Genomic DNA, 27,832 nt, shown 5'->3' on the forward strand with positions numbered 1-27,832 from the left:
TCTAGTCACCAATCCAACCAATTCAAAAATTGAACTGTGACCCTTAGTTCATGTGTCAATGGAACAATCAAGTTGTAAAATTTGAAAATGATTGGACTAAATAAAAATTAAACTCAAAATTTAAGATTAAAAGTATAATATTTTAAAATTTAGGGACTAAATTAAAAGAAAATATTTTAAAATTTATAGACCCATCAAAATAGAATTAAAATAAAATAAAATAATTCGAATTTTTCGTCATTATTATTTTAGCATTTCGTTTATTAGGCAGAGATTTGCGGATAGAAGAAAGTGGGCCCAACTTCCCCTGCTTAATTGCTAATATCCGGGCCACGTCATCGCCAACGCCAACCCGACAACGTGGTCGAAACTCGGGCCCACCCCGGTCCACATAAATGCGCATAAGAATCGGGTCACGTGGCCAACCCGGTTCGCGTTCAAACTTCTCCACGTCGGCCCCACTCTCTCTTTCTTTCCCTCTTGCCACGTCATTTCCTAACGTAAGAACATTTTAAAAATAAATAGAAATAAATGACACTTGTCAAGGCGTGATTGGCGGAAGTTCCACTGAAACTTTACCAAACCAAAACATTTAAAAAATTCCATCACTAAAATTTATCTAAAGGGACACGTGGAAGCCTCCGTATGGTCTGTAATAGCATAATCGTGTGACCGACAAATCTTATCTAAAAAGCAAAATATTTTAAAAAATTTATAATACTCCTCGAATTATGGAACTATTTAGGTTGGCTTACGAATCAAATTCTTATTGCCATTTAATATTATTTATTTAAAAACCCCATTAAAAATATTAATTAATATTTAATAAATAAAAAACTTATCCTCCACTTACACTGTAAATTAAAATATGATAAATAATTACTACTAAAATAATTTTAAAAGTTGTTTTTTTATTTGAATTATATAAATTTGTATTTAAATTTATTATATAGTTGAATTATTTTAATTGATTTCATGTATTTTAAATAATAATATTATTTTTAATTACTTTTTTTTTTATTAAGAAATATTGATTTAATTTGCACGGCTCGACCATGTGGAGATTTGTCTCGAACAATGCTGTAAATCTCCTTTTAAATGAGAATCGAGAGGAAGCGAAGAGAGATTTGACCTAAACGAGATTAGGGATAAGGTTCGTATTCCTCAACCCCTTATCTGCTCAATTTTTCACCTAAAAATTTTCAACTCGATCCTCACAAATTTGCTGAAGAAATCTTCAAAATTTTCGTAAGATCAAGATTAAAATAAAAGAGGGAGAAAGGCTTTCACGTCTTTGTCCCACCTTTTGGCTATTTCTAACGTCCCTTTCAAACACAAGAATCCGCTCATACTCAGATAGCATTGCTGCCAACGGGCACGTCCTCTTCCTCTTCCCACCCTTTGGCTATCTCTAAGGATGTTTGTGTTTGAAACATTAAACAAAAGAGACCATAATTATTACTATTTCCCATAGCAAATAACAAAAACCATTATTGGAACATATTATAATTGATATCAAATGTATTTTGACTTCTGGTGACAATAATGTTTACATTAAATGAGGGAAGTTATAGTTCAAATTAGGTTATACGTAGGTATAATTTTATTAAAATAATTAATTTTAGTCCTTAATTAATAAATATTCCATATATTTTAACATCTTGATTTTAGTTTCTTCTAACCAAATTAAATTAATAATTTCAAATTTCAAAATTTTAAAATTTACATTTAATTTTTAGAAAATATGGTTATTTTCTTAAACATATAATTGATATTGAAGCCAAATTTCCACAAATAAATAAATAAGTCATTAAACATTTTTAAAACAACTTATTATAAAAGTAACGTATATAATTCATTAATAATATTATATAAACCTCTATATTTTATAGGTTATGTTTATATTATTAATTGTGCAATAAATAATACATCTCCCAGGTGCTATATATATTTATTATATAACATATTATTGATATAGTACGAAAATTTTGGATATTATAATGAAAGTTGCATATTATATTTCTTAAGTCATGAGCCTGTTTCTTTATATTTCTTGTGTTTAAATTTACATGCTACAGACATTCAAGTAGCTTCGATCAAATTATTTTGTGGAGTAATTTAAATCACAGGTTTAGAAATGAGTTTTTTTTTTTACTTTTGATATTGATTATCAAGGTAATCCGATCCTAAACTTTCCATTGAGTTAATTTCTTATCGTTTTGGGGTTTTTTGGTAATTTAGATTGGACTCGTTCTTTAACAACGATTTTAGAAACGAGTTTCATAATAATTACTTTTAAACTTAAAAAAAAAAAATCCAATATATCCATAATTTTGGACGGAAACTATTAATATTTTTTACTTTTAAAATAGTAATAAAAGATATGGTTTAAAAAATACACTTAAATTTTTAAAAAATTTAAAATTAATTTTTAAATTTTTTAAAACGTTCTGATATTTCAGAAAATATTCATAAATTTTAAAAAATAATATAAAAAAATTTAAGGTAATCTATGAGGAATTGATAGACGGTTTTCGTCCATATATATATATCTTAACATATTTACGAACTTGTTGAAAAAGTTAAAAATGTATTAATAAAAAAATTAAAATTTAACAGTATTTTCTAAGCAAACAATTACGGTAATAATATTTTTTAATTTAAAAATATTATTGAAATTGAGAGTATATTTTAGAGATAAACTTAAAAATTTAAGAATATATTTTTTTAATTTAGTGTATAAAAATAATAAATAATAAAATAAAATAAAAGGTGTACTAAGAAATTGAAAGGTAAAAGGCATTTAGATCATTAAAATCGCTAAAATTGAGGAGCATCAAAAGGAAGCCTTTTGAGCCGAATGAGTGGCCCACGTGCACATGGGATGCCTTAGCTTTAATTAAATTTTATCACCCAACTAATTTCTTTTTTTCTTTTTAATTTAATATTTTTAAATTTTAAGGGATTTAAAAAATGCATAGAATCCCCACTTTAATTAATTTAATTAAATTAAAAAATAAATTTGAACAAAATTCAATTAATCAATTATTAGATGTTTAAATATTTAATTATCATTAATAAAAAAAATAACATTAAATTTTATATTCATCAAATCAATTAAGTAATATTTCTTTTTCTTTATATTTATATATCAATTTTTGCTTTTTATTTATTTATAAATTATATCATTATTTAGTAAATTATTGATTTTAATTTTTTAAAAAATATTTAAATTGGATTTGTAAATTCTTTTTTTCCTACAAAATTGGGCCGACGTGTCTATGTCTGTGATATGGGCTTGGGCTGGCTAGCCTTTAGGGCTTTCAACCATGGGCTCGGCCCAGCCCAAGTTAGTCATTTTAATAACGATTCCAATTCAAATTTTGTCCGTATCCAAATCAATACTTAATCTCTATGTTCTAAGCTTTCTTACCAAACTCGAGTCCTAGTTCTAATTTGAGCGTTTCTTATCGAACCTAAATCCTAGTTCTAACTCGAGCGTTGAGTTAAATTGACTTAGCAATATATTGTGACCCGACGATTTAAATTTTTTTGTATCAACACGAGTTTTCATGATGTCACTAAATATACGGTTTCTAACTTTAGTGTCCCTGTGATTGAGCTACTGAAAAAGAATATGCATCTTATTGGTAGAGATAGTAACTTCAAAATTTTTAATATTTTCTCAAACATTTTACCCTCGGGACCACTTTCATTCATATGTATCCTTCATTTACTCGGGTGTCACCTGTGGCCACCAGTCTTGATTCGTCCCTGAACCACTGATATCATTTGTAACGTGACTATATTGCAGTAAATGCAAGAAAATATTTGATTATCAAGTGTTGAATTCGAATTCATCTTTCCCTCCCGGTACTTGTTTCCTGTCGGTCTATCGCCCATATTTAGCCTTTGACATAATTTATTGTCCGTCTCGGTTGCATTCCCAAACAACCCAATTAATTTATTTATGAATAATTTATAGAACGTAATAAATTTTTTATGGAGTGTTTAATTTATCGTCATAAATGTAATTTTAGTTGAAACTAAATTATTTCAATTATTTAACTATATTTAATAACTAATTTGTAAATACACGATTACATCAACCTAAAAAAATTACCCATAAATATATCAATTTACTATGCCATTTTTACTTATTAAAAAATAATAATTAATTTTAATAATATCGAGATTAAAGTTCCAATAGACACACAAAAATAAATAAATAAATAAAATAATAATACATTGTGTGGGAAGCACGTCAGCCACTATTTTCCACGTAGGATTTGATTTCGTCTAAGATCTTCTAAAGTTGGTATCCACGTACACATATGTTCATAATTCATAATTTATTACAAAATCAAATTAAATATTATGTTGATATCGTTTATGGTCAGGCTACGTGAGTTACAAAACGAGTGTTTTAGGCGTCTTCCTTCGAGAGTTTTTGAAGACAGTGGTGAACGATACAGATTTGTCGACATTGCGACTCGTCCTTCGAGTTAGAAGTTGTTATAGAAGTTGCTCTCGACATGGATACGAGAGCGTTTGTTCCTTAATAATACTCAAATGGATGGATGTTTAGATTGTCTCAAATATAAAGTTGACTTATGGGTCAGTTATCGAAAAACATGTTCGAGCGAGTAGTAAAGACCGATGTCATCTCGAGATTGGGGATAAAATCACAAATAAGATGACAAGGCGAGAAACGCTATTACATTTGAAGGACTTTGGCTTAGAGTATAGGCAAGTTGGTTAGAGTTGCGAACGAGTGAACATGTTCGTATCGGCAACATGTACTGTCAAACAAAACTTAGTTTTCGTAGTTGTTGTGTTCGGTTGACGAGATGAAGGAAAACCTCGTCTAAGGTTCGTGTTAGAATCATCATGCTGCATGATTTGAAAAGTACGACCGTGATAGTTGGTACTAACTATGATTGAAAATTCTCGATAATTAATTATATAATATTTTTAGAATTCATTTACTTATTATTACAAATCTTGCCATGAATGGATATTAAAAGATTATTTAAAATAATAATAATAATAAATAAAAAACCAACCAACTGGAGGGGTTGCGTTGAAAAAAGCGAGAAATTCATAAATTAGTTTGGCGGTTGGGAGCTTCCGCCCCTCTGATTTTGCCGCGATATGCTAGCCATTGTTGCTCTCCTACAACTCCGTTCCTCTTTCAACTTCTTTCTCTCTCATTTTTTTCAGCATTTTTTCGTTCGATTGTAAGCTCGCAGAATCGGAAACAGGTACGGTTTTGAATTTCTCATCTTCCGTATGTATTGTGATCGTTTCTAGCTAGGGTAAAATTTTGTGTTTGTTAAGACAAAAATTTCTCCCAAATACCTGGCGCTGTTGCAAGATGTTCACAATGAGTGAATTTTTGTTAATTGATTCTATGTATCTTCATTCTGCAGTTGGATTGGGTGAGCGAGGGATTTTTGTTAATTGATTCTATGTATCTTCATTTCAACGTTTCAATTCTCCGCGTGGTTTTAGATTTTTTTTTTTTTATTGTTGTTGAGAAATGAATGGAAACTGTCGGTGCCGGCATTGACTCGCCCTTGCTGCGATATTTGAGGAGATTGAATGTTCTGTAAAGTTAGGAGAAACGAAATGAGCATCTAAAGAGGTTATTTAGGTGTTCGGAGTGTAGAATTAGAAAATTTGTGGATTATTGTTGTTCATGTGGCTGAAAATAATTATATTTTGAAGAAGAATGGAGAAGATAGCTTAAAAGGCCTGAAAATGTTCATATGTTGAACGGCTTAAGTTTTTGAGGTCATGGCTAGGAAAGTACATAACACTTTAAGCCAACAATTATACATGGAACGACCAAGAGTTGTTACGGATGTCCGAATTACTGCAGATCATGGTGTGAGTGATGTTTGTGTACAGACGGGTGAGGTATTTTCTCCCCAGTTTGTGAGGGATCGAGCTGCTTTAAGAAGGTTGTCGGATGTGAGTGATGGAGATCAACAACAGCAGCCGCAAAAGAGAACAGGTCTTGCTTTAAATCCGAGAAGCCAACTCGTATATGAGGATCTCAGTGGAATTCTTGGACTCAAGAGGATGAATTCTGAAAGCAGTTCAGAATTATCATCAATGCCCGCGAATGCTTATGCAGCTGAAAGGGATAACAAGGTTTATCCTAACAGCACAAGCAAATATCAGTGGGAATATAGTGCTACTGGACAAGCATCTGGTGCATATGCTGATGAAATTAACCGAGTTCAATTTGACCCCTCAACACTGGCCTTGTATGCAATGGAATCACCTCATTCATGTTATCCTTGTGGGGCTGGATTGGGAGATTTCCCTGTCACTGGCAAGATGAAATTTCTCTGTAGTTTTGGAGGTAGAATATTACCAAGGCCTAATGATGGGAAGCTTAGATATGTAGGTGGAGAAACACGCATTATATCCATTAGGAAAAACATCTCTTGTGAACAACTTATCAGAAAGACATACGCTGTCTGTAAGTATGTCCACACTATAAAGTACCAGCTTCCTGGTGAAGATCTCGATTCACTTATCTCTGTTTGTTCTGATGAGGATCTTCATCATATGATTGAGGAATATCATGAGCTGGAAAACGCAGGGAGTTCTCAAAGACTCAGAATAATTCTTGTTTCTACAAATGATTGTTGTGAGAGTCCTACTTCTATTGAAGGAAGGGTGGTTCAACCAATTGATGTTGATTATCAATATGTTGCGGCTGTAAATGGTATGCTAGACCCAAGTCTTCAAAGGAGCTCTAGTGGACAGAGTTTCACAAGTCAGACTAGCCAGGTGGGAACCATCTCAGATCCTAGTCCCAATTTTTGTACTGTTTCTTCACATGCTACAGACTTAAAAGATGCCAATTCACCTATACCAAATTTGGCAGGAATGTTTCCTAGACCTGGTGGTCAATTGTTAATACCCATTCAAACCCCACGCAAGTCATTTAATCAAACACCTTTATTTTCTCCGGTTGCAGTAAAGCAAAAAGATTTTAAGAACGTGGATCCAACATACGCAGAAGATGCTAGAAACTTCACTCCATTTGTTGCAGAAAAACGTCCATGTGATACGGTTTATTATGTCGATGCAATAGGCCGTCACAATAACCTTTACCATGGTTCTCCGCTGATGAATTATCATCATGACAAATCTACAGTGGAAACTGATGAGAAATACAAAGTTCATGATGTTCATTTCCCACAAAGCTCCAGCGAAGATTTTGTGCCTGCAACTTACTGGGATCAAAGTGATACACATTCAATCAAGACTCTGCTCAAGGAACGGGCAGTTAATTATGAACAGCTATACTCGGATGCCGAATATTTGATGCAGTTAAGATCTGGAACCACCCACATGAGACAAACAATGATGCATTCACATTCTGAGCCCCTACTAAAGGAACAGGATCAAAAGTTGAAACATGGAGGAGCCTATCCACTGAACTCATTCAATGATAGTGATCAATTATATTCAATGGCAATGTCAAGTTCCTTTCAGGATTTCCAAACGATATGGAAACAGAGAGTTGGCGGGGAATTTCAAGATGCCAAGTATGAGAAACATGGAAAGTTGGCGTCTGGTAGTGAGAATGAAGGATATGAAGAATGCAATTTTGATGAAAAAAAGGTTAATTTCAATGGACGTATTTATGTCCCATCACTTAATGGTGATGAAAAATACAAATACTTGCAACATGTTGACTACCAACAAAATGGTTACCCCCCGCTAGAGGTACAAAGCCTTGGAGGCAGAACTTCTGCAGAACGAGGGTTTGAATTAGAAAAATCTGCAGATGTCGTGGATGGCCCCTCCCTCATTTACCATTTAGAAACAACTGCTCCAAAAGTTTTCGAGGAGAGCCAATATTCTGTCGAGGATCAACGAACCACTTCTGATATAGTAAGGAGCCAACCATTTTCTTGCGCATCTGCTGATCTACTACCTCTTACAACTCAAGCTTTGTGCGACAGAAAGATCATAAATCAGGAACCAGTAAGTGTATCTCTTTTTTAAAATAATAATGTTTCTTTTAGGCGTAATTTATATGAGCTAACTGTCTCTTTTTGTTATTATCAGACATGGGATAGTTCTGCTTTAGGTAGAGATGTTTCTCTAGGCGATGAGAACTTCGTAACCTGTAATTACCGTAAGGTTGCAGACCATAGTAGAAAAAAGAGCAATCTTGATGATTCTCTGTTTATCAAATCATCAAATTCAGATGATTTTCATAGCAATGAGGACGTGGGATTAGCTGTAATAGTTGAAGATGTAACTCATAGTATACCTCCCGACATACCCTTAGCTTCTGGAGTTATCCCACGGGTTGAAAATGAGGCCAGTGATGACTCTCCATCTTCAAGAGGACATGATGCTCATATTCCTAGTACAGAAACTGACCATGAGGTACACTTTTCCTGTGAATATCAACTTTTGTGCCAGTATTCCAGTTCATTAGTCTTTAATCCAATAGTCCATTTTTTCAGGATGCAGACAGTATTCTTAATTCTAGGGATGAATCAATGAGCGAGGCAGCAATAGCTGAAATTGAAGCCGGCATCTATGGCCTGCAGGTTCCGAGCTTCTCTACTTTATCACAACATATGCGCCTTTCCGTATGGATTTAATTCTCATATATAATATCTATTGAATTCTTTCGTCCACTTAAGGTACCTCTAACTTTTTGAAATCATGTTGACCTTGTGGTAATAATGATCTTTGTAAAATATGCATCGCTGGATGTTGTTGTAATAGTATTGAGCATTTTCCACGCACACTTGTCATTTGTGCTTAATAACTCTTTCTTGTTGGTTAGAAGAAAACATCTAAGGCCGTGGATAAGAATTTTGCAATTTTAGCGTAAAGACGATGGTAGCTGTGAGATCACATTGGTTGGAAAGGAAAACGAAGCATTCTTTATAAGGGTGTGGAAACCTCTCCCTAGCAGACGCATTTTAAAAACCTTAAGGGGAAGCTCGGAAAGGAAAGCTCAAAAAGGACAATATATGCTAGCGGTGGACTTGGACTGTTGTAAATGATATCAGAGACAAACATTGGCCAATGTGCCCGCGAGGAGGCTGAGCCCCGAAGGGGGTGGACACGAGGCAGTGTGCCAGCAAGGACGTTGGGTCCCAAAGGGGGTGGATTGGGGGGTCCCACATCGATTGGAGAAAGGAACGAGTGCTAGTAGGGACGCTGGACCACGAAGGGAGGTGGATTGTGAGATCTCACATCAGTTAGGGAGGAGAACGAAGCATTCTTTAAAAGGTTGTGGAAACATCTCCCTAGCAGACACGTTTTAAAACCTTGAGGGAAAATCTGGAAGGGAAAGCCCAAAGAAGACAATATCTGTTAGCGGTGGACTTGGGCTGTTAATAGTGGATTGAGTGGAACTTTCACTCTGTTGGTCATGAATTATTTTGTTTCTGTACCATCTACCTATCGAGAGTGTGAACTATTAGTATTTGAAGTCTCTTACCTTTCTTCAATCTCCGAAGTTCGCATTATGTTTAATTGATCGATTCATATGTTGATATGCAGATCATAAAGAATGAAGATCTTGAAGAACTGCAAGAATTAGGATCTGGGACGTTTGGCACAGTTTTTCATGGAAAATGGAGGGGAACGGATGTCGCTATTAAGAGAATAAAAAAGAGTTGCTTCTCAGGAAGTTTTTCTGAGCAAGAAAGACTGGTGGGTTTCACATAACTTCGAAAATTTCTTTTTAAATGTATAACCAATTCCAGTGTTCAAGGGCTTCTTAAGATATTAGTTATGAAAATTATCACAGAAAGTTACAAAATTTTGCCTGCAGTTTCAAAGAAAAAGCTGCACCTTTTTATTTTCTCAAATGCATTTCAATAATGATTAGGCCTATGAACATGCTTCCTACAATCTAATTCCTCCAACTTTTCACAAATGGGACCAAAATCTCACTGTTTGCTTAGACTAGAGATTTCTGGAGAGAAGCAAGGATTCTATCGACTCTTCACCATCCGAACGTGTTGGCTTTTTATGGAGTGGTTCCTGATGGACCTGATGGAACGTTGGCAACTGTAACGGAGTATATGGTAAACGGGTCATTAAGGCATGTTCTTTTAAGAAAGGATAGGTAAATTTTTCTAACTTCACTTTTTTTTTTCCTCTTCTTTCTTGTGAAAAGGGATTCAAACCTTTAGCATTCTCTGTGCAGAGTGCTTGATCGTCGGAAAAGGCTTATGATTGCAATGGATGCAGCTTTTGGCATGGAATATTTGCATTTGAAAAACATTGTTCATTTTGATCTGAAGTGTGATAATTTGTTGGTCAACTTGAGGGATCCTGAACGACCCATATGCAAGGTAATTGTCAACACAGCTAACATCTCACGCCCGACAATGTTTCCAATATCATATTATTTGAGATGCTGTTGAGGATAATTAAGGCCGGTTGATAGTCATTTTGTTTTTTTTATGATTACGCTACTTTACTCACAGAGTTTTAAGCCAAATTTTAGAAGCAAGATCAAGTTTTTAAGAACTTTGTTTCCCATTTTAAGATTTTGCTTAGTTTTTTAACACATTTTAAAAACAAAAAACAAAATTGATTATCAACAGGGAGGCATGCGAACGAGTAAGATGGAAAATTTTCGACCCTGTTTATAAGCTTAGGTTTTAAAACTTTCTGAAAGAGTTCTTTTTAGTTTCCTTTGACCAGTTGAAATTCATATTTAATATCTGAGCCACACTGAGCTCGTTTGTGGGTCATTTGATGTCTTTCAGGTTGGAGATTTTGGGTTGTCGAGAATTAAGCGCAACACACTTGTTTCTGGAGGTGTGCGTGGAACTCTTCCATGGATGGCACCAGAATTGTTAGATAGTGGCAGTTCTAAGGTCTCTGAGAAGGTAGGTAACTTAAAATCGAAGAGCTTTTACGTTTTTTCAATCCAACCAAGTCATGTAAGCATTGCGTTACGTAGGTTTAGATCAAAAGATGATAATATCCCACACTATCAGAACTGTTCATCATTTTTCTTTCTAATAGGTTGATGTTTTCTCATTCGGTATTGCAATGTGGGAGATTTTGACTGGCGAGGAGCCATATGCCAACATGCATTGTGGTGCCATCATTGGTAACTTTCTCTCCTAGGCCCCTTTTTTTAATGCCTTCTCAAAAGAGTAATACTCCACATGAAAATTTCTTTCATCCTTCTTTACTCCTTGTCTCTTCTTGCTGTATACTTCAGATCATTTCGACCCCACTTGATTAACCATTGCAAAATTTTGTCATCGGTCGATATATACTGATCTTATTTGTCACATCCACGTCATTTTAGTGAGAATGATTTGTTTATAAGTGTTTTATTAAGTGTGGTTTTTGTATAATCATTAATCTTACCCATTTTAACAAAATTTTAATATTATTAACAAAAATGCTATTAAGCATTTTAAACCATGTCTTATTTCTTTAACAATCATCTCTAGTTGTGTTGTTCAAATTGTTTTATAATTTGGTGGGCAGGTGGAATTGTAAGTAATACTCTTAGACCACCGATCCCTAAACGCTGCGATACCGAATGGAAAAAGCTAATGGAAGACTGTTGGTCACCAGAACCTGCAGCGAGGCCATCGTTCACCGAGATAACGAATAGACTTCGCAGCATGTCGGTAGCGCTCCAGATCAGAAAGAGGCCAAATGTAGGTAGTAGATGAAACATGTAAGTCACCATTCTTGTGAATTGGAAAAGGAGAAAAGAAAGAAAGAACTCAAGCTTGAGCTTAAGCTATTGTATGTAATTAATTAACTGGCTTGCTCAATCAGCTGAAACAAGCCAAAGATCTAACTTTTATGAAGCTGATATTCAAAAATCTGTAGATATTGTTAACTTTAATGCTAAAATTTCTTACTGCTGCATAATTGCATAATTTAAAACCGATATTATCCTTATTTCAAGGATAATCTAATTAATAGTGATTGTTATCGAGACAATCGTATTACTTCAGTAGATACGCTATTCAATACTTGAACCCGCTTGGATCACATCTAAACAAATTAAAGCGGGACGAAGGACAATGACATGAAATGGACGACGCGACAGAAAAATATAGGTACATATATTTTCAGACAAACCCGTTACATTAAAACCCACAAAAACACGCATGAGTTCAGGAAAAGTATCCCACGAAGAGAGCTGGCTAAATGGGGATGAGGCATGGATTATATTTTTCATCTCTTCTCTACCTTATTCGAATTCGAATTTATTATTATAATAATAAATATTTTAATGACTAAATTTATTATTCAAGTGAATGAATTAAAAAAAGTGAATAGAATTTGAAGACGAAAAGTTCATCACTAAATTCAATTTTATCCTATTTAAAGATGGAAAAAAGAACGGTACAACCTGAAGCTGACTAAGCTTTACAATAAGCTGATGTGGCAAGTTTCAGCCTTACTGTAAGCTGACATGGCAAAATGACTAGGTAAAAAAGAAAGCTGACATGGCATTCAAAAAAGGAAAACATAATTCTCCCCCTCCCGTCGCCGTCGCCGGTACCTCTCCCTCCCTTCACTCGCCGTCAACTCCGCCGTCCGGCGCAGATCGTACGCTCAAAAACTTAACAGATGAGAAGCTTTGAACCTGCTGGAGGTTTTGGGGCGGCGGCGGCGGCGGCCATGGCGGTCTGGAACTCGAGCCGCTTCGATTCGTAAACCCTAGAAGCTTCCTCAGCAGTATTGTAAGTTCCGAGCCAAATACGAGCTCTCTTGAAGGGATCTCGAATTTCAGCAGCCCATTTCCCCCATTTTCTCTGCCTCACGCCTCTGTATCGGCAGGCCGTTCCTCTGTTCGTGAAGGATTTGTCGCCATTGTTGCTGTCCTGAGAAGAGCTCCGAGAGATTTCATCATCGATCGATTTTGAAGCGCGAGAAGGAAAATTGGGGAAGTGAATTTCTCGCACGATGCGCTTCGATTTTGAAGATTTTGTTTCGTCTCTTTCGTTTTCGCTGGAAGATGAATCTGTTCCATCAGGATCGCTGCAGATTACGCGGATTTTTCTACTCATTTTGTGTTCTTCCAAAGGATTTCGACTCGATTTTTTTTTTCTCTTTTTGAATTTTCAATTACATTTTTGAATCGTTAGGTGTTTAATACGGGTGGTTCAGGCAATTTTGGAGGAGAATATTTCCTTTTAGATGCCGCATCAGTTTTTTTTTTTCTTTCTTTCTTTCTTTTTTTTTTTCTTTCTGACCAATGAGCTTTTTTCCATAATATTTCTCAACTTATTTATTTCATAAATTCTTTTTTTTTCTTTTAATTCATGGGGTAAGGTGTAACTTTTCCAAAATTATGATAGTTTTCGCTAAAATAATTTAATATGAGATTTAAGTTATATATAATAATAAAAAATCGAATTATTCTATTTATTGTCATGCGCAAATTAAAAATAAAAGTTATTTATTACCATCAATAGAATATCAAAAATGGTAGGAAAAGTATAATATATATATATAATTCGATAGTATTGAAAAGATATAAAACTTATAAAGAATCGAATATTAGTTATGATAAAATTATATTAAATTATAAATTTAATCTATAAAAAAATTGGGTAAAAGGGTAGGAAAAGTGAAAACAAATTGTATATAATTTGATTTTATGCAAATTTCTAAAATATAAAAAGAGTCAATCATTAGTTTCCACCTATAAAGCAAATAGAATATTACATTATAAATCAAGCTGATAAAAGAATATTCTTTTAATAAAAATACTATTTACCTAAAAGTTCGAAAATAAATTTTTTCAATAAATATAAATTATTCCTCGAAAATGCAACAAAGTTGAATTTAAATTTTTTTTCATTATAGTTTTAATTTAATTTCCCTTTAAATCCGAGGGGAAAAAAAAAGGCAATTTTTTTTTAATAAAATCAGCTAAAAAACACTAAAAAATAATTAGAAAATAATTGCATGAACCATATGTTATATCATAATAGAAATCTCATAAATTAAATTATAAGATTTTGAAATTTAAAGACAGAAAAAACTATTTATAAACTAAAAATTTAATTTAATAATTTTATTCCTAATAAAGATTGCTAGAGAGGTGAATGAAATGGTGAATTCAATTTTACCTGCAAAGTTTTCCTGTTAAATTTTGGGCATTCCAAGCCAATATATTAAGCTTTTCTTGCTGTATGGCAATGGGTTAGCATATAAATTATAAATAGGCTGCCATAGATACAAATTATGAATCTTCTCCGGTTGGTTGATGATTCATTCAAAACCATACCCACTCGTTCGAGCTGGAAACTTTGCTCTGTTCCCCAATGGAGAATTGCACCTTTGAAGTCTAACGATTCCGACTGCCCGAGATCAAGCGTTCTAATACGATGAGACGAAGAGAAAATTAGAGAAACTACACAGCACGAGAATCATTTAGAAAAGACCATTGTCATCCAGAAAAAAACATGTATACTAACTTTCTAACATCACATATAATATGTAGCATAAGGAAAACCTGAATTGGATCGGAGACGAATTCATCTCCATGATACGAAAATATCTGTTACATGATCTCCTAATCCAAAAGGTAGAGAGCAAAATGAAAATAATAAATCTGGTTTACCTTGGCTCCAAAAGAGAGTAAGAGAGCGTGCAGACTTGTAATACCCCGAAGTCGCCCTTAATATCAAGCGATTGACAACTTACAAACTGGGCACGACGTTCGCCTCTGTAGCCATGGATCGATACACTGAAACAACAAACAGAAAGAGAAGAGGTTAGTGGTTATGACTTGAAAAGGAGGACGGTACTTCTATGTTAAAGCATGCATACATCTTTATGAAATTTGTGTAAGCAAGGTAGATGGCGAATGACGTCTCCAATGGTCGGTGTATCAAGACAAATTGCACAAGCTTCTTCCATGCTGTCGGTCTGAGGAAGATGGGAAACAAATTGTCAGGAGGAGCAGATAAACTAGCAGATCTGGTGGTCGAGAGAATGAGTTTTGATCAAGGGAAAGGACAACTGAAAACTGGATGTAGAACCACCACCCACCTGAACAGTAGATTGAGGCAAACTATTAATCCGGTTCGTCGATGCACCAGCATGGCGGTGGTTGTTCTCGTCGAGGGATAGCAACATTTCGTAATCATTCCTACCAGAAATAATTATGAAAAAGAATGTCATAAATTTAAAACAACTGGTCAAAGAGAATAACTTGATTTCAAGAAGCTGAAAAGATAGATCACTTGATGAGTTTTCAGTCTCTAGCCAAACGTACTCTTTACTTAGATAAATATATATAACAAGTGCACAAAAGATCATGTCACAATAATTTGCAACAAATAGAAGTTGGGTTACAAATTGTTTTCGAATAGATTAAAAACTTACTCGTTAAAATCGCGCTGGATGTGCAAAATGCCCCTCCTATTCATTCTCACATCTTCCACGTCTCCAACTGCGGCCTCGAGCGCTTCCAATATATCAAGTCTCTGTATTAAAAGCAAGTTACCAGCTGTAAGAAATGGTAAAGTATAAACTCTCATTACAAAAATTTCATCAGCAATCTATTTTATATATCTTGTCCACAAGAAAAGGGAAAAAAAATTCTGATTAATAAGAAAAATGTAGCTGGTTAGCCTAGCACCGACAAAGAGTCGAAGATTATAGTAATTACCATATCCAAATCCATATGCATAGGAAAATTAACATTCCTTTGTCTAGTTGACACTCTATGAGAGCCACCAAAAAATTGATTTCTCATTTGTGCCATTCGTGCAGAGTGGGTTACTCGAGTCCGTGTTCTATTAGAAGAACTTTGTACAGATTGAGATCGAGTGCGTCTATTTGCCTGTGCTACCATCGAGCCCCTTTGACTCTAAACAAAAGAACCAATCAACTTTTAGATAGCAGAAGGATACGGGGAGCATCAGAAATAAGAACGCATGATTGAACTGTACTCGTTAAAGATCATATTATATACAATTTTAAAAAAACAGAGAAAAATAAATGGAAGAAAGATCAAAGTTTTGTAGGAAAACATGTTATCTATCTTTCCACCAAACCCATTAAGAAAATGCATTTAGGAAACATGGTAATTCAAAGCTATGTCAATTACACCAAAAATGCTGCTGCAATCACAGGAAGAAAAAAGGACAGGCAAAGGATATAATACATTGTGTGTCCGCCGGGAAGGAGGTGCAAAATGCCCATTCTCCACCTGCTGCAGTGCCATAGCTAAATGTTCATCAATCTGCCAGAAGAAATATAAAACTTATGATAACTAAGAATACCATCTTAGTAATTGCTGATTAAGCATGGATAAGCACAGCTTAAAAATGAATTAATCACCTCTTCTCCAACAGGCATCTCCTGATATAGTTGTTCCTGAAGGTCACGAGCCAACATCTCGTCAGCTTCAAGTTGTCTTGCCTTAGCATCTACACTGTCATCATTTGGGCAACCAACAGTCTGGGAGGTAGGGTGTCTAATTTCAGGTGACAACTCATCAACCTCAATAACATCATTCAAGTTATCACAAATTCTTTGACTCTGGAGTCTATTTGACCTTGCATTTGAAGACTCCCCAGGTGTATCGAGGTACACAACGTCTGGAACGTGCAATGAAGTATTAGTTTGTGAGGTTGATCCAAGTTTCTTCCGTCTTTTGTTGAGTTTGCTTTCAGCATGCATTGGTCCAACGGTCTGGTCTATCTTGGGTACAATGCCAAAAGCCCTTTGAGCTGTATCAGCATTTCTAGCACAACCAATTTCCGCTCCTTGGTCTTTCTTGTTAGGGGTTTTTCTCTCCATAACAATTTCAGTTTCTCCATTAGAAAGTTTTCCAATGTTATTTATTTTCTTAAAAGAATTCCCAGATGGATTAGACAAGAAAATCCCCTTCCTTGAATTATTATGTGTTCTTCTCCAACCACCTAATTCTTCAGAACATTCAGATGTATCTAATCTGGAAGTTCCGACTGGATTAGCTCCAACGGCCTTTTCCGCGACACTGAAAGCAAATAAGATATCAGGACAAATTGCTTTTGAAGGCTGCAGGCATAACAAGACAAATCAAAGCTAAATTTTAGTATGCATTGGCATCAACAACTTGAGTTGTTAAATGCACGTTATTTTTACTGATATTTAGATAGGGTTCAATTTCCAACTACTTTCAGTTGTTGTAAATCCAACAAAACAGTTAACGTGTGGTTTCATATACCTGCTAGAGTGGTCATAAAGTAGTTTGCCAATCAATCAATGAAAAGACTGTAGTCTATTACATGAAGACATGGAATAGAACAGCACTATAGTGGAGAGTCAAATCTATTTGATCGAAAGTCCCTGGTAAAGTGGCACTAAGAACTTTCAGGCCGAACGAAAATGACAAACATGCATAAGGCAACATGCAACAACCTTGAGAAAGTGAGTAGTTTTACAAGCACTCAATTCAAGACGGCAGGACGTACTAAAATCCTAACATTAAGAACAAAGCTGGATTTGAAGTGTTTACCAAATTATTTTGTAATACGAGGATAGCAGAGCCTGAAAGTGTCAAAATTAGCACTCCGGCAGCAAACCATAAGGTTGTTTGGAGGACATAGGAAATTTCTAAAAACAACGGGTAACATTTGTAAGATAAATGAACTGCCATTACGTCCTAACGTGAATAAAATAAACAAAGATGCCACTCCTAGATTCACCTTCGATAGAGGGAAGAGGTTCCAGAGTGACGAAAGTATGAGGACTCTAAAAGAAAGTGCAGTTTTATGCTTACATAAAGAATTTCAATTGAATGTATGAAACCCGAAGCACCGACCAAATAAGCTTGAGCGAGAGCATGCAAAAATACTAGTAAACTCACAAGAGGAAAATTTCAGTCTCCAATACCTCACATAGGCAGCCAACATCAAAATATGAGCAGAAAAACACAATTTCAGCATGGTGTCAACACTAAATAAAAAATTTTAATCCTTGCAAAAGCATAGCATGGGGATGATCTTTCTGTTACCTGCTAGATGCACAAATGACTTTGATATCATCATCATCATGTGATGTAGAAGGTTGACGCATAATCCTTTTTCCTTTATCTTTGTTAATACGATTGTCTTCCGCAACTATATCCTTTATATCAATCAGACAAGATGGACTGCTTGATGGCATGCTCCCTAAATTGCTCTGGTCTACACCTCTAGAACTCTTTTCACACTGCTCAGATAAATGTTTTGTCTTTGATGATATATTATGAGGTGAGATACAACCATTTCTGACCAGCCTTTTATGTCCAGTGGCTCTAGGGGAGTTAACAAACTGGTGAGAATCCAAAACTTGCTTCTCATGTCGATTATGAGTGTTATTTGATTCCTCAACAGCCTTTTCCTTCCCTTTAATGATCGTGCTGGATCTCTTTGGAGCATTTGGCATATAACGTGTGGACTGTCCATTCAATGTGTTCTCCATCTTACAGTCCTTAGCTGTAAAATGAGGATAAACCATCTGAGGTCTGTACTTATGATCAGGTTCTCTTATTTTTGGAATGACAGTATTTTCTTGACGAGCAGGAGGTTTGGAAGGAGTGTCGACAGATATCGTAATCCCTTTATCAATGCGACGAGGGGAATTAAAAGGTTTTGGCCCCTGACATGAATATTTTTCCCTTCCACCTTTTCTAAGTAAAATATGATTTTGTGATGCATAAGAATTCTCTCCCGCTGAAAGAATAATGGTGTTACTGCGATCCTTAAAATCATCACCAGGAATATTTTTGGAACTACTGTCTAATCTCAAATCATGCCCATTTTCACTGACAAGCACCCCTGCACCCTTCATGCCATTCATCCCCTTTTCCATCATGAAATCAGGCTTTCTCAAACGATTAGATAAGGATGAACCACCCTCCGTCTGAATAAACTGTCTGCCATTAATTTGTCGGGCAGCTAACCGATCAGGTGTATCAGGAACATCCATGATCCATTCAGTCTCCATCTCCTTCATGATCTGCATGGGAAAAAAAATCAACTCCCAATAGTTATAGTACCCCAACTGGGGACACTCAAAAAAACAAAAGGACAATTGGGAATTAAGTGGTAACTAATGAACATATTGAGAGTAAACAGGAACATGAGTAGTGAAACCATGCTGACACTCACTAGTAGATTTTCCAACCAAACAGTAAAATGTAAATTTATGAACGAAAAGAAGAATAGGAAGATTTAAACGTAAATTCATGAACAAAGAAGAATAGGGAGAATTTAACATATATTAATAAAAAGCTTATCATTACAATCAGCCCATAGGTTCACATCTTGATGCTCTTTCGTTTTGTTGCTTTGAAATTATTAGCATTTAGCATCTATAAAAGCAAAAGAAACATGAGAAAGTAGAATCATAAGCTTATGTACAAGCAAAATAGCAATCTACCCTTATTTGAATCCTATTCAAGCATACCTTTCCACAAAGGGAATCGTTTCCTACTAAGAAAAAGTATTAGAAAATCACAGATTCTTTCACAGTAGAACATGTATTTCTATCACAATCAAGAAATCCATCTCCCACTCCTTTTTCCTATGATAGATATAAACCAAGGCGACCACAAAATCTATAGGAGATATCGATTCTCAATCAACTATCAAATTCATGTCTTGTAGAGCACAATGGATAGACAACAACATCCTACAAGTACTCCAGCTCTAACCTTCTGTGTTATGTTCTAATCGTTTTTCAAGAACCAACTGATTCAGAAAATTTTATTCAACTAAATCAGAGCCAAAAGAATTACAAAAAACAAACCATTCCGATCATCTAGAAGGCGAATCGAATGCCACAGTAAATAATATTCAGAACGTATATTAATTAATGGAAAAAGAAAAGGCAACAACCAAATTGAAAATTTTCACAATTTTAACCTAAAAGTGCAATGTTCAAACGAAAGAATTGATCAAACCTCGGCGAATTTCTGGTTCAAATCCAGAAAAGCGAGAAGCCCACGGGTTGAATTCAATTACGACGAAAAAGACGATGGTGAGGCCATTCAATCACCTTCATCCTATTTCTTCCCTTCTCTAAAGTCTGAACCCACCGTTCCCTATTCCCTGGTGCGAGTGGAGTCGGGTCGGGTCGCACCGTCTATTCGAATTTGGGCCCAGATAATATTGAGGCCCGATTAAGCAACCTTGGCCCATTAAAAACTTTCTGGGCTTTCATTTCATTTCAGTCCAAAATTTTAGCGGTAGTTGTATTTCCATAAATATGTGTAAATATGTTCTTTTATAAATAATGATAATAACAACAACAAATATATTGGCTAAATTATTAAAATAAAAATAACAAAAATAAAAATAAAAACCTTCTAATTTTGTCCCTTGTTCTTAAAAAAAAATAAATATGTATTTTTCAAAAATAATTTACATTTTATAAAGGTTTTAATGAGTAAAAATACATTGAAATATGATTTTTCGTCTGATGTTCTCGTAGATTTCTACTACAAATGTAATTATAGAACATTTTATTATCCGAACACATTTGCCCCAGCTTGAAGAATGAACACCTTACGAGTTTTGTTATCCATGGTTGCCCACCTAAACGATAGTTTATTAATGTTCATTGATTTGAACTTCTTCCTCATTTCTAACTACGAATAAAATCGAGAGCAGTCCGAACCAAACCTAGAACGAAAACGGATTCGATTCACTCCCCATTCTCTCTTAAGTAAAGAACTCACCCTTGAGCTTTTAATAGTCAAGGGTGCGTCGTCTAAGTTTTTCCTATTAATTCTCGCCACGAGAAAGATGCATAGAAGAGGTTTGTCCAGCACATAGAGGATCCATTGAGACTTTCTCTCGTCTCGAGAGTAAAATGTACAATCTTTTCCCCTAATTATATTGAATCAATAAAAAATGTCAACACTACAACCCGTTTGATCCAATATTGATATTAATTTGTTGATGTCAAAGTATCTATTTCGTTCTCCACAAATAGGGGGTGGAAACCTTCCCTGCTGATGCGTTTTAAAGCCTTGAGGGGAAGCCCAAAGAAGACAATATCTGCTAGCAGTGGATCTAGGCTGTTACAAATGGTATCAGAGACAGACACTAGACGATGTGGTAGTCTTCTCGCTGTTCCCCGAAGGAGAGTAGACACGAGGCGGTGTGTCAGCAAAGACGCTGGCCCCAAAGGCGGGTGGATTTGGTGGTGGTCCTACATCGATTGGAGAAAGGAACGGTGTGCCAGTAAAGACGCTGGCCCCAAAGGAGGGTGGATTTGGTGATGGTCCCACATCGATTGGAGAAAGAAACGAGTACCAGCGAGGACGCTGGACCCCGAAGTGGGGTGTATTGTGATATCCCATATTAGTTGGGAGGAGAACAAATCACCTTTTATAAGGGTGTGAAAACTTTCCCCTAACAGACGCGTTTTAAAGCCTTGAAGGGAAGCTCTTAAAGCCTTGAAGGGAAACAATCAAACAATGGTATCCCAACAAGAACAATAATGAGATAAAAAATGTCATTTGATATGATAAAATAAAAGGGATATACCACGTGCACGCCTCGTGTTAAATAGGCCACTGTCTTCCCCTGCAAGAATGACTAGAAACAAAATGATGAAGCAAACAAGAGAGGAAGTGGGGATGTGATCTTAGGAACTGGATTTGTTGAGCAACTCTAAATGGGAACTAGAGGAAGGGTCTCTAACTACAGCCTCCTGGTTCGTCCTACTCGTCCGTCACACACCCTTTCGATGCCGCCTGCACGTTCCTGATGTACTGAAGACGAAGAACGAGGATAGTTTCATGTTACATGAAGGAAAGTTTCAGACATGGGAAGCGTAGAGATGGTTATGTATGACACGAACCTTGTAGAGAACACCTCGGGTTGCCCGGTATGCAGGTGGAATCCAGTTCTTTCTTCGTTCTTCCAGCTCTTGTTCGGATAATTGAACATCAATACTCCGGTTCTGGACGTCGATGTTGATGATATCACCGTTTCGAATCAACCCAATTGGTCCACCTTCCTGCATAATGGTTACAGAAGCAGCATTTGAACATTATTTGATCAAAGATGGGGGCACAAGGGGGGAGGAAAAGGAGAAAACTTCGCATTCTTTATCTTAAAGTCTAAACTTTGATGTTACATTCTTCACTCCCAAAGTTTTTGTGAAACTCCGGTTCTCGTGTGCCAAAAGGACGGAGAGCACAAACTGAAACCAAAAAGGTTTCGTTCTCTGAAGAAACATTGCTATTTGGTCCTCGACTTATTGAATTCTCCCTACTCTGGATGCTATTAATTCAAATAGTTAATGCATATCTCTTCGACCAAGAGATCAAAGGTTTGAATCTTCGTTCTTCTCTTGTGTGCCAAAAGGACGAAGTACAAACTGAAATAAAAAAGGTTTCTTTATCTGAAGAAACATTGCTATTTGTTCCTCGACATATTGAACTCTCCCTACTCTGAACGCTATTAGTTCAATAGTTAATGCATACCTCTTCGACCAAGAGATCAAAGGTTTGAATCTTCGTTCTTGTGAAACTCTATTTCTCTTGTGTGCCAAAAGGACCAAGAACAAACTGAAACCAAAAAGGTTTCGTTCTCTGAAAAAACATTGCTATTTGTTCCTCGATCTATTGAATTCTCCCTACTCTGAGCGCTATTAATTCAAATAGTTAATGCATATCTCTTCGACCAAGAGATCGACTCTCTCTACAATAAGCTTCTATTGTTTCAATGAAGTTCAATAGTTTAACGAAAGTGAGAAACAAAACGCACCAATGCTTCAGGGCATATGTGACCGACAACGAAGCCATGTGAACCACCGGAGAATCTTCCATCAGTCAGCAATGCCACTTCCTGTAGATGTCAATGGCAGTGTAAAGATGAATTTGACTTCAGAGAGGTTATAATCTAATGAGTTCAAACACCATACCTTCCCCAAACCAGCCCCCATTATGGCACTAGTCGGTGTTAACATTTCAGGCATGCCCGGTCCCCCTTTAGGACCCTCACCCCTAATGATCACCGTTTTCCCCTAAACGAATAAACCAATTTAACTTCAGTTAGAACATACAAAAGAAATACGAGTACTTGCACGTGCGCGTATATGCATGTGTTGCGTATCCATACGTCCACTCCTTAAAATTTACGAAATGTCATCAGTACCTTAAAACTTGAAGGGTCCTCTGTTATTGCTGCAATCATCGATTCTTCCCCTTCAAAAACAAGAGCAGGACCTGCAAAACAGATTTTTTTAAGTAGAATCATTTGTTTTCAGAGAACTTTATGTTCATTCCTTGCAATAACTCGTAGTAAGCTATAGGAATTGATTGATTCTAAATCAGAAAAAGGAAGAAACTCAATATATCTTTTAAATAAAAAATTTGATTGTGACATTTCTGGTTCATAAAGCATCCTGAAAGCTTAGTAAACGATACCAGAGAAATATAGCCCCTCCTTTCCAGTGATCTTAGCTACTGAACCCTCGGGAGCAAGATTTCCATATAATATTTGAAGGTGCCCTGTTTTCTTGATGGGATTCTCCAAAGATTGAATAACACGCTGCCATTAAAAGAACAAGAGGTGTAGTTATAATTTTCTTGAGAATTATAACCTGAATTGTGAAATCGTGGATGCATTAATCTCAAAGCCATCATACCTGCCCTTCAGTTAGGGGTAGGAAAAGTTTAGCGTTTTCGGCCAACGTTTTTCCCGTGACTAAGAACAAAAAATGAGAATAACGTCACTAACGGAAATCGCTGAAGTTAAACTGCAAATGCCATGTAAATATTTGTCGAAATATACTAGTTAAACAATCTCCATCTAAAAGTTCGTTCTCCAACAAATAGCGAATAACTGCAGGTGTTCCTCCAATCTATCAAAACAAATATTGCAATAGTTATCAAGAAGAACGACCGTAAGAATAGTGTACCGGTACATGTTCCACTAGGCCTAAGATCGGGAATGAGATGAAAATAAAATGCAGACCTTGTGAATATCCTCCATGACATATGTTCCACTCGGCCTAAGATCGGCAAGTAAAGGGACCTGATCGCTGACCTTCTGAAAATCATCAAGGGTTAAATTCAAACCAACAGACCTGCCAAGAAAATTTCCATTAGCCACGCGATTTCTACAGTAAAGAGGTCATAAGTCGAGGAATAATTTGTCGTCTGGCTCTCCTCACCTTGCTATAGCAATCAAGTGTAGCACTGCATTAGTGGAACCACCCAAAGCCATAACAACAACCATTGCATTTCGTAGTGATTTTTCTGTAATAATATCCCGGGGTTTCAAATCCATCTTCAATAATTCCAGAAGATATTTTCCAGCTAAACGGCATTCGTCCAACTTTAGTGGATCCTCAGCGGGCGTTGACGAGCTTTAGGACACATGAATCGGATGAGAAATAGGATAAATCTAGAGAATGCCTTTGCTCATAGATATTGTAGACTGGAGATATATCTTACCTGTAAGGAAGAGACATGCCCATAGTTTCAATAGCACAAGCCATTGTATTAGCTGTATACATACCACCACAAGCCCCGGCTCCCGGGCAGGAGTTGCGGACAACATTCTTCCTCTGTTCATCACTTATCAACCCGCTTACATATTCTCCATATACCTAAGTGCAATAATTAAAACAGGTTTAAATGGTACTATAAAATTTTGAAGAACAAGCTCTGTTATTAAGAAATTTTTTAATCAAACAGGTTTCGACATATATACGGTTAGGAATCACGGATCTCCACAGTGGTATGATATTGTCTACTTTGAGCATAAGCTCTCATGACTTAGCTTTGGGCTTCCCCAAAAGGTCTCATGTCGATGGAGATACTATTTCTTGCTTATAAAGCCATGATCATTCCCTAAATTAGCCAATGTGGGACTCCATCCCAACAATCCTCCCCTCGAACAAAGTACACTATAGAACCTCCCCTACGGCCTATGGAGCCCTCGAACAGTCTCCTCTTAATCAAGGCTCGTAGTTACATGTTTATGTAGACCCAAAGAGACGATCCCAAAAAGAAACGTTGTGTTCAAGAATTTTACATATACATAATGTGATTTTAAACATAAATAACTTTATATGTTAAACTAACAAATATTGAGACTTCTAAATGAAATAACTAAAAATTAAAATTTCTTCGGTTTTGCCTTCGGTATGTAAATACCTGAAATGCAGACACAATGTCGTATGTATGGCCTTGAAAATGACCAGGCTGCCGAAGAAAAGACAACAGAAAAAAATATAAATTACAAATAACTTCTTGATAAACATAAGATTCAATTGAAAGTTTATATTCAAGTCATGGATACGAAATCCGAGTTCCAAACCTTGATGGTTCCACCGTAAACCATAATACTCGGTCGATTCAGCCTTCCCATAGCCATTATTGTACCAGGCATCTGTAGAACAGCCAGGGATGAGCACACAATTGTAATTATGAACGAAAAACAACTAGAGCTCTTCACTGAGTTCCTTTTTCTTTGTAACTTTTCATTATACAAGAATGAACTCAGAGCCCACAAGATCACACCTGATTCAGCAAGGTAAGATTTCCATACAGATAACCATTATTTCTACAAAAGAAAAAAAAAATTACCTCCTAGATCAAGCTGAATGACATTCTTGTCGTTTTTAAAATATTTGATTACATGTTTAGCCCTAATTTGTGTTTATTTGGTCTTTGAACTTTAAAATGCGACTTTAACTTTCAATTCTATGTTTCAAATTCGGTAAAGTTTGAAGACCAAATAGATTGACTGAACTAAGCATGTAATTAACCTTTTACAGAATCATGCTTGTTTCTTAATGTTGTTCTTTGTTTCCTAATCTAATTTCAGAAACGTCACCAAATTTTGAAAAGTTCATGTCATTTAACCTGTTTTTGTTCTTGAAAAATTGACCAAGATTTCAGAAGTGAAAAACTAAACAAAGAAACGCATGCATCAATAGTGTTCATAAGCTTACAGAGACCCAAATCCAAATTTAAGAAGCTAAGAGAAAACTCACATTCTTATCACAGCCAGGGATGGAGATATTCCCGTCGTACCACTGAGCACTCATGACAGTCTCGATGCTATCAGCAATCAAGTCCCTCGACTGCAAGCTATAGCACATGCCTCTGGTTCCCATGGAAATGGCGTCACTAACGCCAATCGTATTGAACCTAAAGCCAACCATGCCGGCTGCTTGAACTCCATATTTGACAGCCTCGGAGAGCTGCAACAGGTGCATATTGCAGGTATTTCCCTCGTACCAGACCGACGAAATGCCAATCTGCGGCTTGCTGAGATCGTCATCGGAGAGGCCAACGCCGTGGAGAATCGCCTGAGATCCGCCCTGCGACTTCGGCTCGGTAATGCGAGAGCTATACTTGTTGAGCTTTTGAACGGCGGGGGCACTGGGCGATGGAGACTCTACATTGGAAATCGAGGCTCTAACAAAGAAGGGACGCCTTCGTTGGATATTGGTCGATGGTGTGACTGCGATAAACGGGGCGGCGCGTGGAGACGGAGATATTATCGCCGACTGCATTTTGGCGGCGGAAATGGACGGCGGCAGCGGCAGAATCAGGGTTTAAGAAGGATATGGCAACGGATAAGGGAGGAACGTTTATTCATCAACAAGAAGACGGAGTTTGCTGACGTCATCAGTCACTAAACGACGTGTCGATAAATATTTATTCCGTTTTTGTGCTTTGTAAGCAGTTTTTTTTTTCACAAAATCGGTTATATAAATTATATATATATTTCTTAAACCCATTAAATTTTTATTTTTATTTTTTATTATTTTTGTCATAAATTACCCTAAATAATAAGGCATAGTTTTAGCTCGAGAACTCGAGTATAGTTAAAACGTCTCTACCATAAGCTTGACTTAATATTTTTTTTTAAAGAAATATATTATTTTTATTTTACTTTGGTTCAATTTAAAATACGAACCCATGTCTAATCCATATCGACACACTATAATTCTTAAATTTTTATTAATATTTGTTCGAAAGTCTTTTAAATTTAGGAATCAAATAAATTTTTGGAAGCATAATATCATTTATATATATATATATGTGTTTATTTATTTATTTATTATAAATTATATTTAAAATGTCTAAAAGACAGCGACTCTTTGTTTACATCAAATAATTATTAATAACGTTAATTAATGATTTTGAAAATGTATAGTTTATAATTTTTGTTATGACACGTGGACCATGATTCTAATTGGGCCTAAACTGAGATTGCCAACGTCGAGGTGGGCCCATCATCATTTGGGCTCAAACTGTTTGGGCCAAACAATTTAACCCACGGTTAGATTTTTTTTTTTGTAGGTTGATATTTTTTTTGTATGGGAGCCGAAAAATATGTTTACCGTCTAATCCAACCTTACCTTTATTTTAAAATTATTATGAAAATTAATAATATTTGACGGATGTTAGTAATGTGTTAGTGAATCGTTAGTATTTTAAACAACGTAAATTAGCAGGATTTTTTAAATAATAATAAATAAATAATTGAACAATCTGATTTAATCCAATTAAATCGAAAATTTGATTGGTTCCAAAGATTTTCCAAAACCAACTCAACTCTACCCAATCTGTATGCACCTTTTGAAAATGACCAAGGTTGAAGTGAGTCAATCACTTTATAGGAGCGGGTCTCATACACCCACGACACGAGATGACCTAGAAGCATGGTTGAACATTTTTACTAAAGTAAATATAAAACTTTTATATATATATTACATGGATGAAAAGTTGTCTCTAGAAATACCCAATAATGGATGATATTATTAATTAAATTAATTAAATTCAAAACATAAATTTGACTAAATACCATGGATC

General features: G+C 35.7%; 4 protein-coding genes across 6 annotated transcripts; 1 reads left to right on the top strand and 3 right to left on the bottom strand.

The window, feature by feature from the left end:
- Nucleotides 1-5,108: 5,108 nt before the first annotated feature.
- Nucleotides 5,109-11,914, top strand: LOC111464840. Its single transcript, XM_023109131.1, has 10 exons — nt 5,109-5,264; nt 5,433-8,013; nt 8,098-8,424; nt 8,505-8,591; nt 9,559-9,711; nt 9,966-10,129; nt 10,211-10,358; nt 10,779-10,901; nt 11,041-11,128; nt 11,518-11,914. The coding sequence occupies exons 2-10, from the start codon at nt 5,800-5,802 to the stop codon at nt 11,706-11,708; spliced, it is 3,495 nt and encodes a 1,164-aa protein (XP_022964899.1). The 5' UTR covers nt 5,109-5,264; nt 5,433-5,799; the 3' UTR covers nt 11,709-11,914.
- A 432-nt stretch (nt 11,915-12,346) lies between these two features.
- LOC111448364 (ethylene-responsive transcription factor ERF118-like) lies at nt 12,347-13,187 on the bottom strand. The gene has a single exon (XM_023087923.1). It carries the CDS (start codon nt 13,059-13,061, stop codon nt 12,615-12,617), a length of 447 nt encoding a protein of 148 aa, XP_022943691.1. The 5' UTR covers nt 13,062-13,187; the 3' UTR covers nt 12,347-12,614.
- Nucleotides 13,188-14,113: 926 nt separating this feature from the next.
- LOC111451029 lies at nt 14,114-20,058 on the bottom strand. 3 transcript variants are annotated; one of them, XR_002711912.1, is made up of 10 exons: nt 19,943-20,058; nt 18,011-18,996; nt 16,351-17,011; nt 16,175-16,252; nt 15,677-15,877; nt 15,391-15,491; nt 15,055-15,154; nt 14,833-14,931; nt 14,624-14,749; nt 14,114-14,379 (listed from the first exon to the last, which is right to left on the bottom strand). XR_002711912.1 is itself a non-coding variant. In XM_023091272.1 (9 exons), the coding sequence occupies exons 2-9, from the start codon at nt 18,991-18,993 to the stop codon at nt 14,687-14,689; spliced, it is 2,286 nt and encodes a 761-aa protein (XP_022947040.1). In that variant the 5' UTR covers nt 18,994-18,996; nt 19,943-20,058; the 3' UTR covers nt 14,469-14,686. The 3 variants fall into 3 exon arrangements, 1 of the variants encoding a protein (XP_022947040.1); XR_002711911.1 differs by having other exon boundaries at nt 14,114-14,387; XM_023091272.1 differs by lacking the exon at nt 14,114-14,379 and having other exon boundaries at nt 14,469-14,749.
- A 1,408-nt stretch (nt 20,059-21,466) lies between these two features.
- On the bottom strand, nt 21,467-26,595 carry LOC111443584 (dihydroxy-acid dehydratase, chloroplastic-like). The gene is made up of 14 exons (XM_023081468.1): nt 26,002-26,595; nt 25,323-25,394; nt 25,160-25,207; nt 24,455-24,609; nt 24,172-24,366; nt 23,973-24,084; nt 23,790-23,859; nt 23,644-23,702; nt 23,423-23,546; nt 23,151-23,221; nt 22,918-23,019; nt 22,761-22,841; nt 21,850-22,008; nt 21,467-21,760 (listed from the first exon to the last, which is right to left on the bottom strand). Exons 1-14 carry the CDS (start codon nt 26,524-26,526, stop codon nt 21,710-21,712), a joined length of 1,824 nt encoding a protein of 607 aa, XP_022937236.1. The 5' UTR covers nt 26,527-26,595; the 3' UTR covers nt 21,467-21,709.
- Between the last annotated feature and the right edge of the window lie 1,237 nt (nt 26,596-27,832).

Source organism: Cucurbita moschata, unplaced genomic scaffold (genome assembly GCF_002738365.1).
Source record: "Cucurbita moschata cultivar Rifu unplaced genomic scaffold, Cmos_1.0 Cmo_Scf00001, whole genome shotgun sequence".
NCBI classification, from domain to species: domain Eukaryota; kingdom Viridiplantae; phylum Streptophyta; class Magnoliopsida; order Cucurbitales; family Cucurbitaceae; genus Cucurbita; species Cucurbita moschata.

Coding starts and splice junctions, on each gene's coding strand:
- LOC111451029 (XM_023091272.1), bottom strand. CDS start 18,993: ATGAAGGAGATGGAGACTGAATGGATCATGGATGTTCCTGATACACCT. Junction 15,492..15,676: donor TGCATATGGATTTGGATATG/GTAATTACTATA, acceptor CTTTTAATACAG/AGACTTGATATATTGGAAGC. Junction 14,750..14,832: donor TACACAAATTTCATAAAGAT/GTATGCATGCTT, acceptor TTGTTGTTTCAG/TGTATCGATCCATGGCTACA.
- LOC111448364 (XM_023087923.1), bottom strand. CDS start 13,061: ATGAGTAGAAAAATCCGCGTAATCTGCAGCGATCCTGATGGAACAGAT.
- LOC111464840 (XM_023109131.1), top strand. CDS start 5,800: ATGGCTAGGAAAGTACATAACACTTTAAGCCAACAATTATACATGGAA. Junction 8,014..8,097: donor AGATCATAAATCAGGAACCA/GTAAGTGTATCT, acceptor TGTTATTATCAG/ACATGGGATAGTTCTGCTTT. Junction 9,712..9,965: donor TTTCTGAGCAAGAAAGACTG/GTGGGTTTCACA, acceptor CTGTTTGCTTAG/ACTAGAGATTTCTGGAGAGA.
- LOC111443584 (XM_023081468.1), bottom strand. CDS start 26,526: ATGCAGTCGGCGATAATATCTCCGTCTCCACGCGCCGCCCCGTTTATC. Junction 22,842..22,917: donor TGGGGGCTGGTTTGGGGAAG/GTATGGTGTTTG, acceptor TGACATCTACAG/GAAGTGGCATTGCTGACTGA. Junction 22,009..22,760: donor ACATATGCCCTGAAGCATTG/GTGCGTTTTGTT, acceptor ACCATTATGCAG/GAAGGTGGACCAATTGGGTT.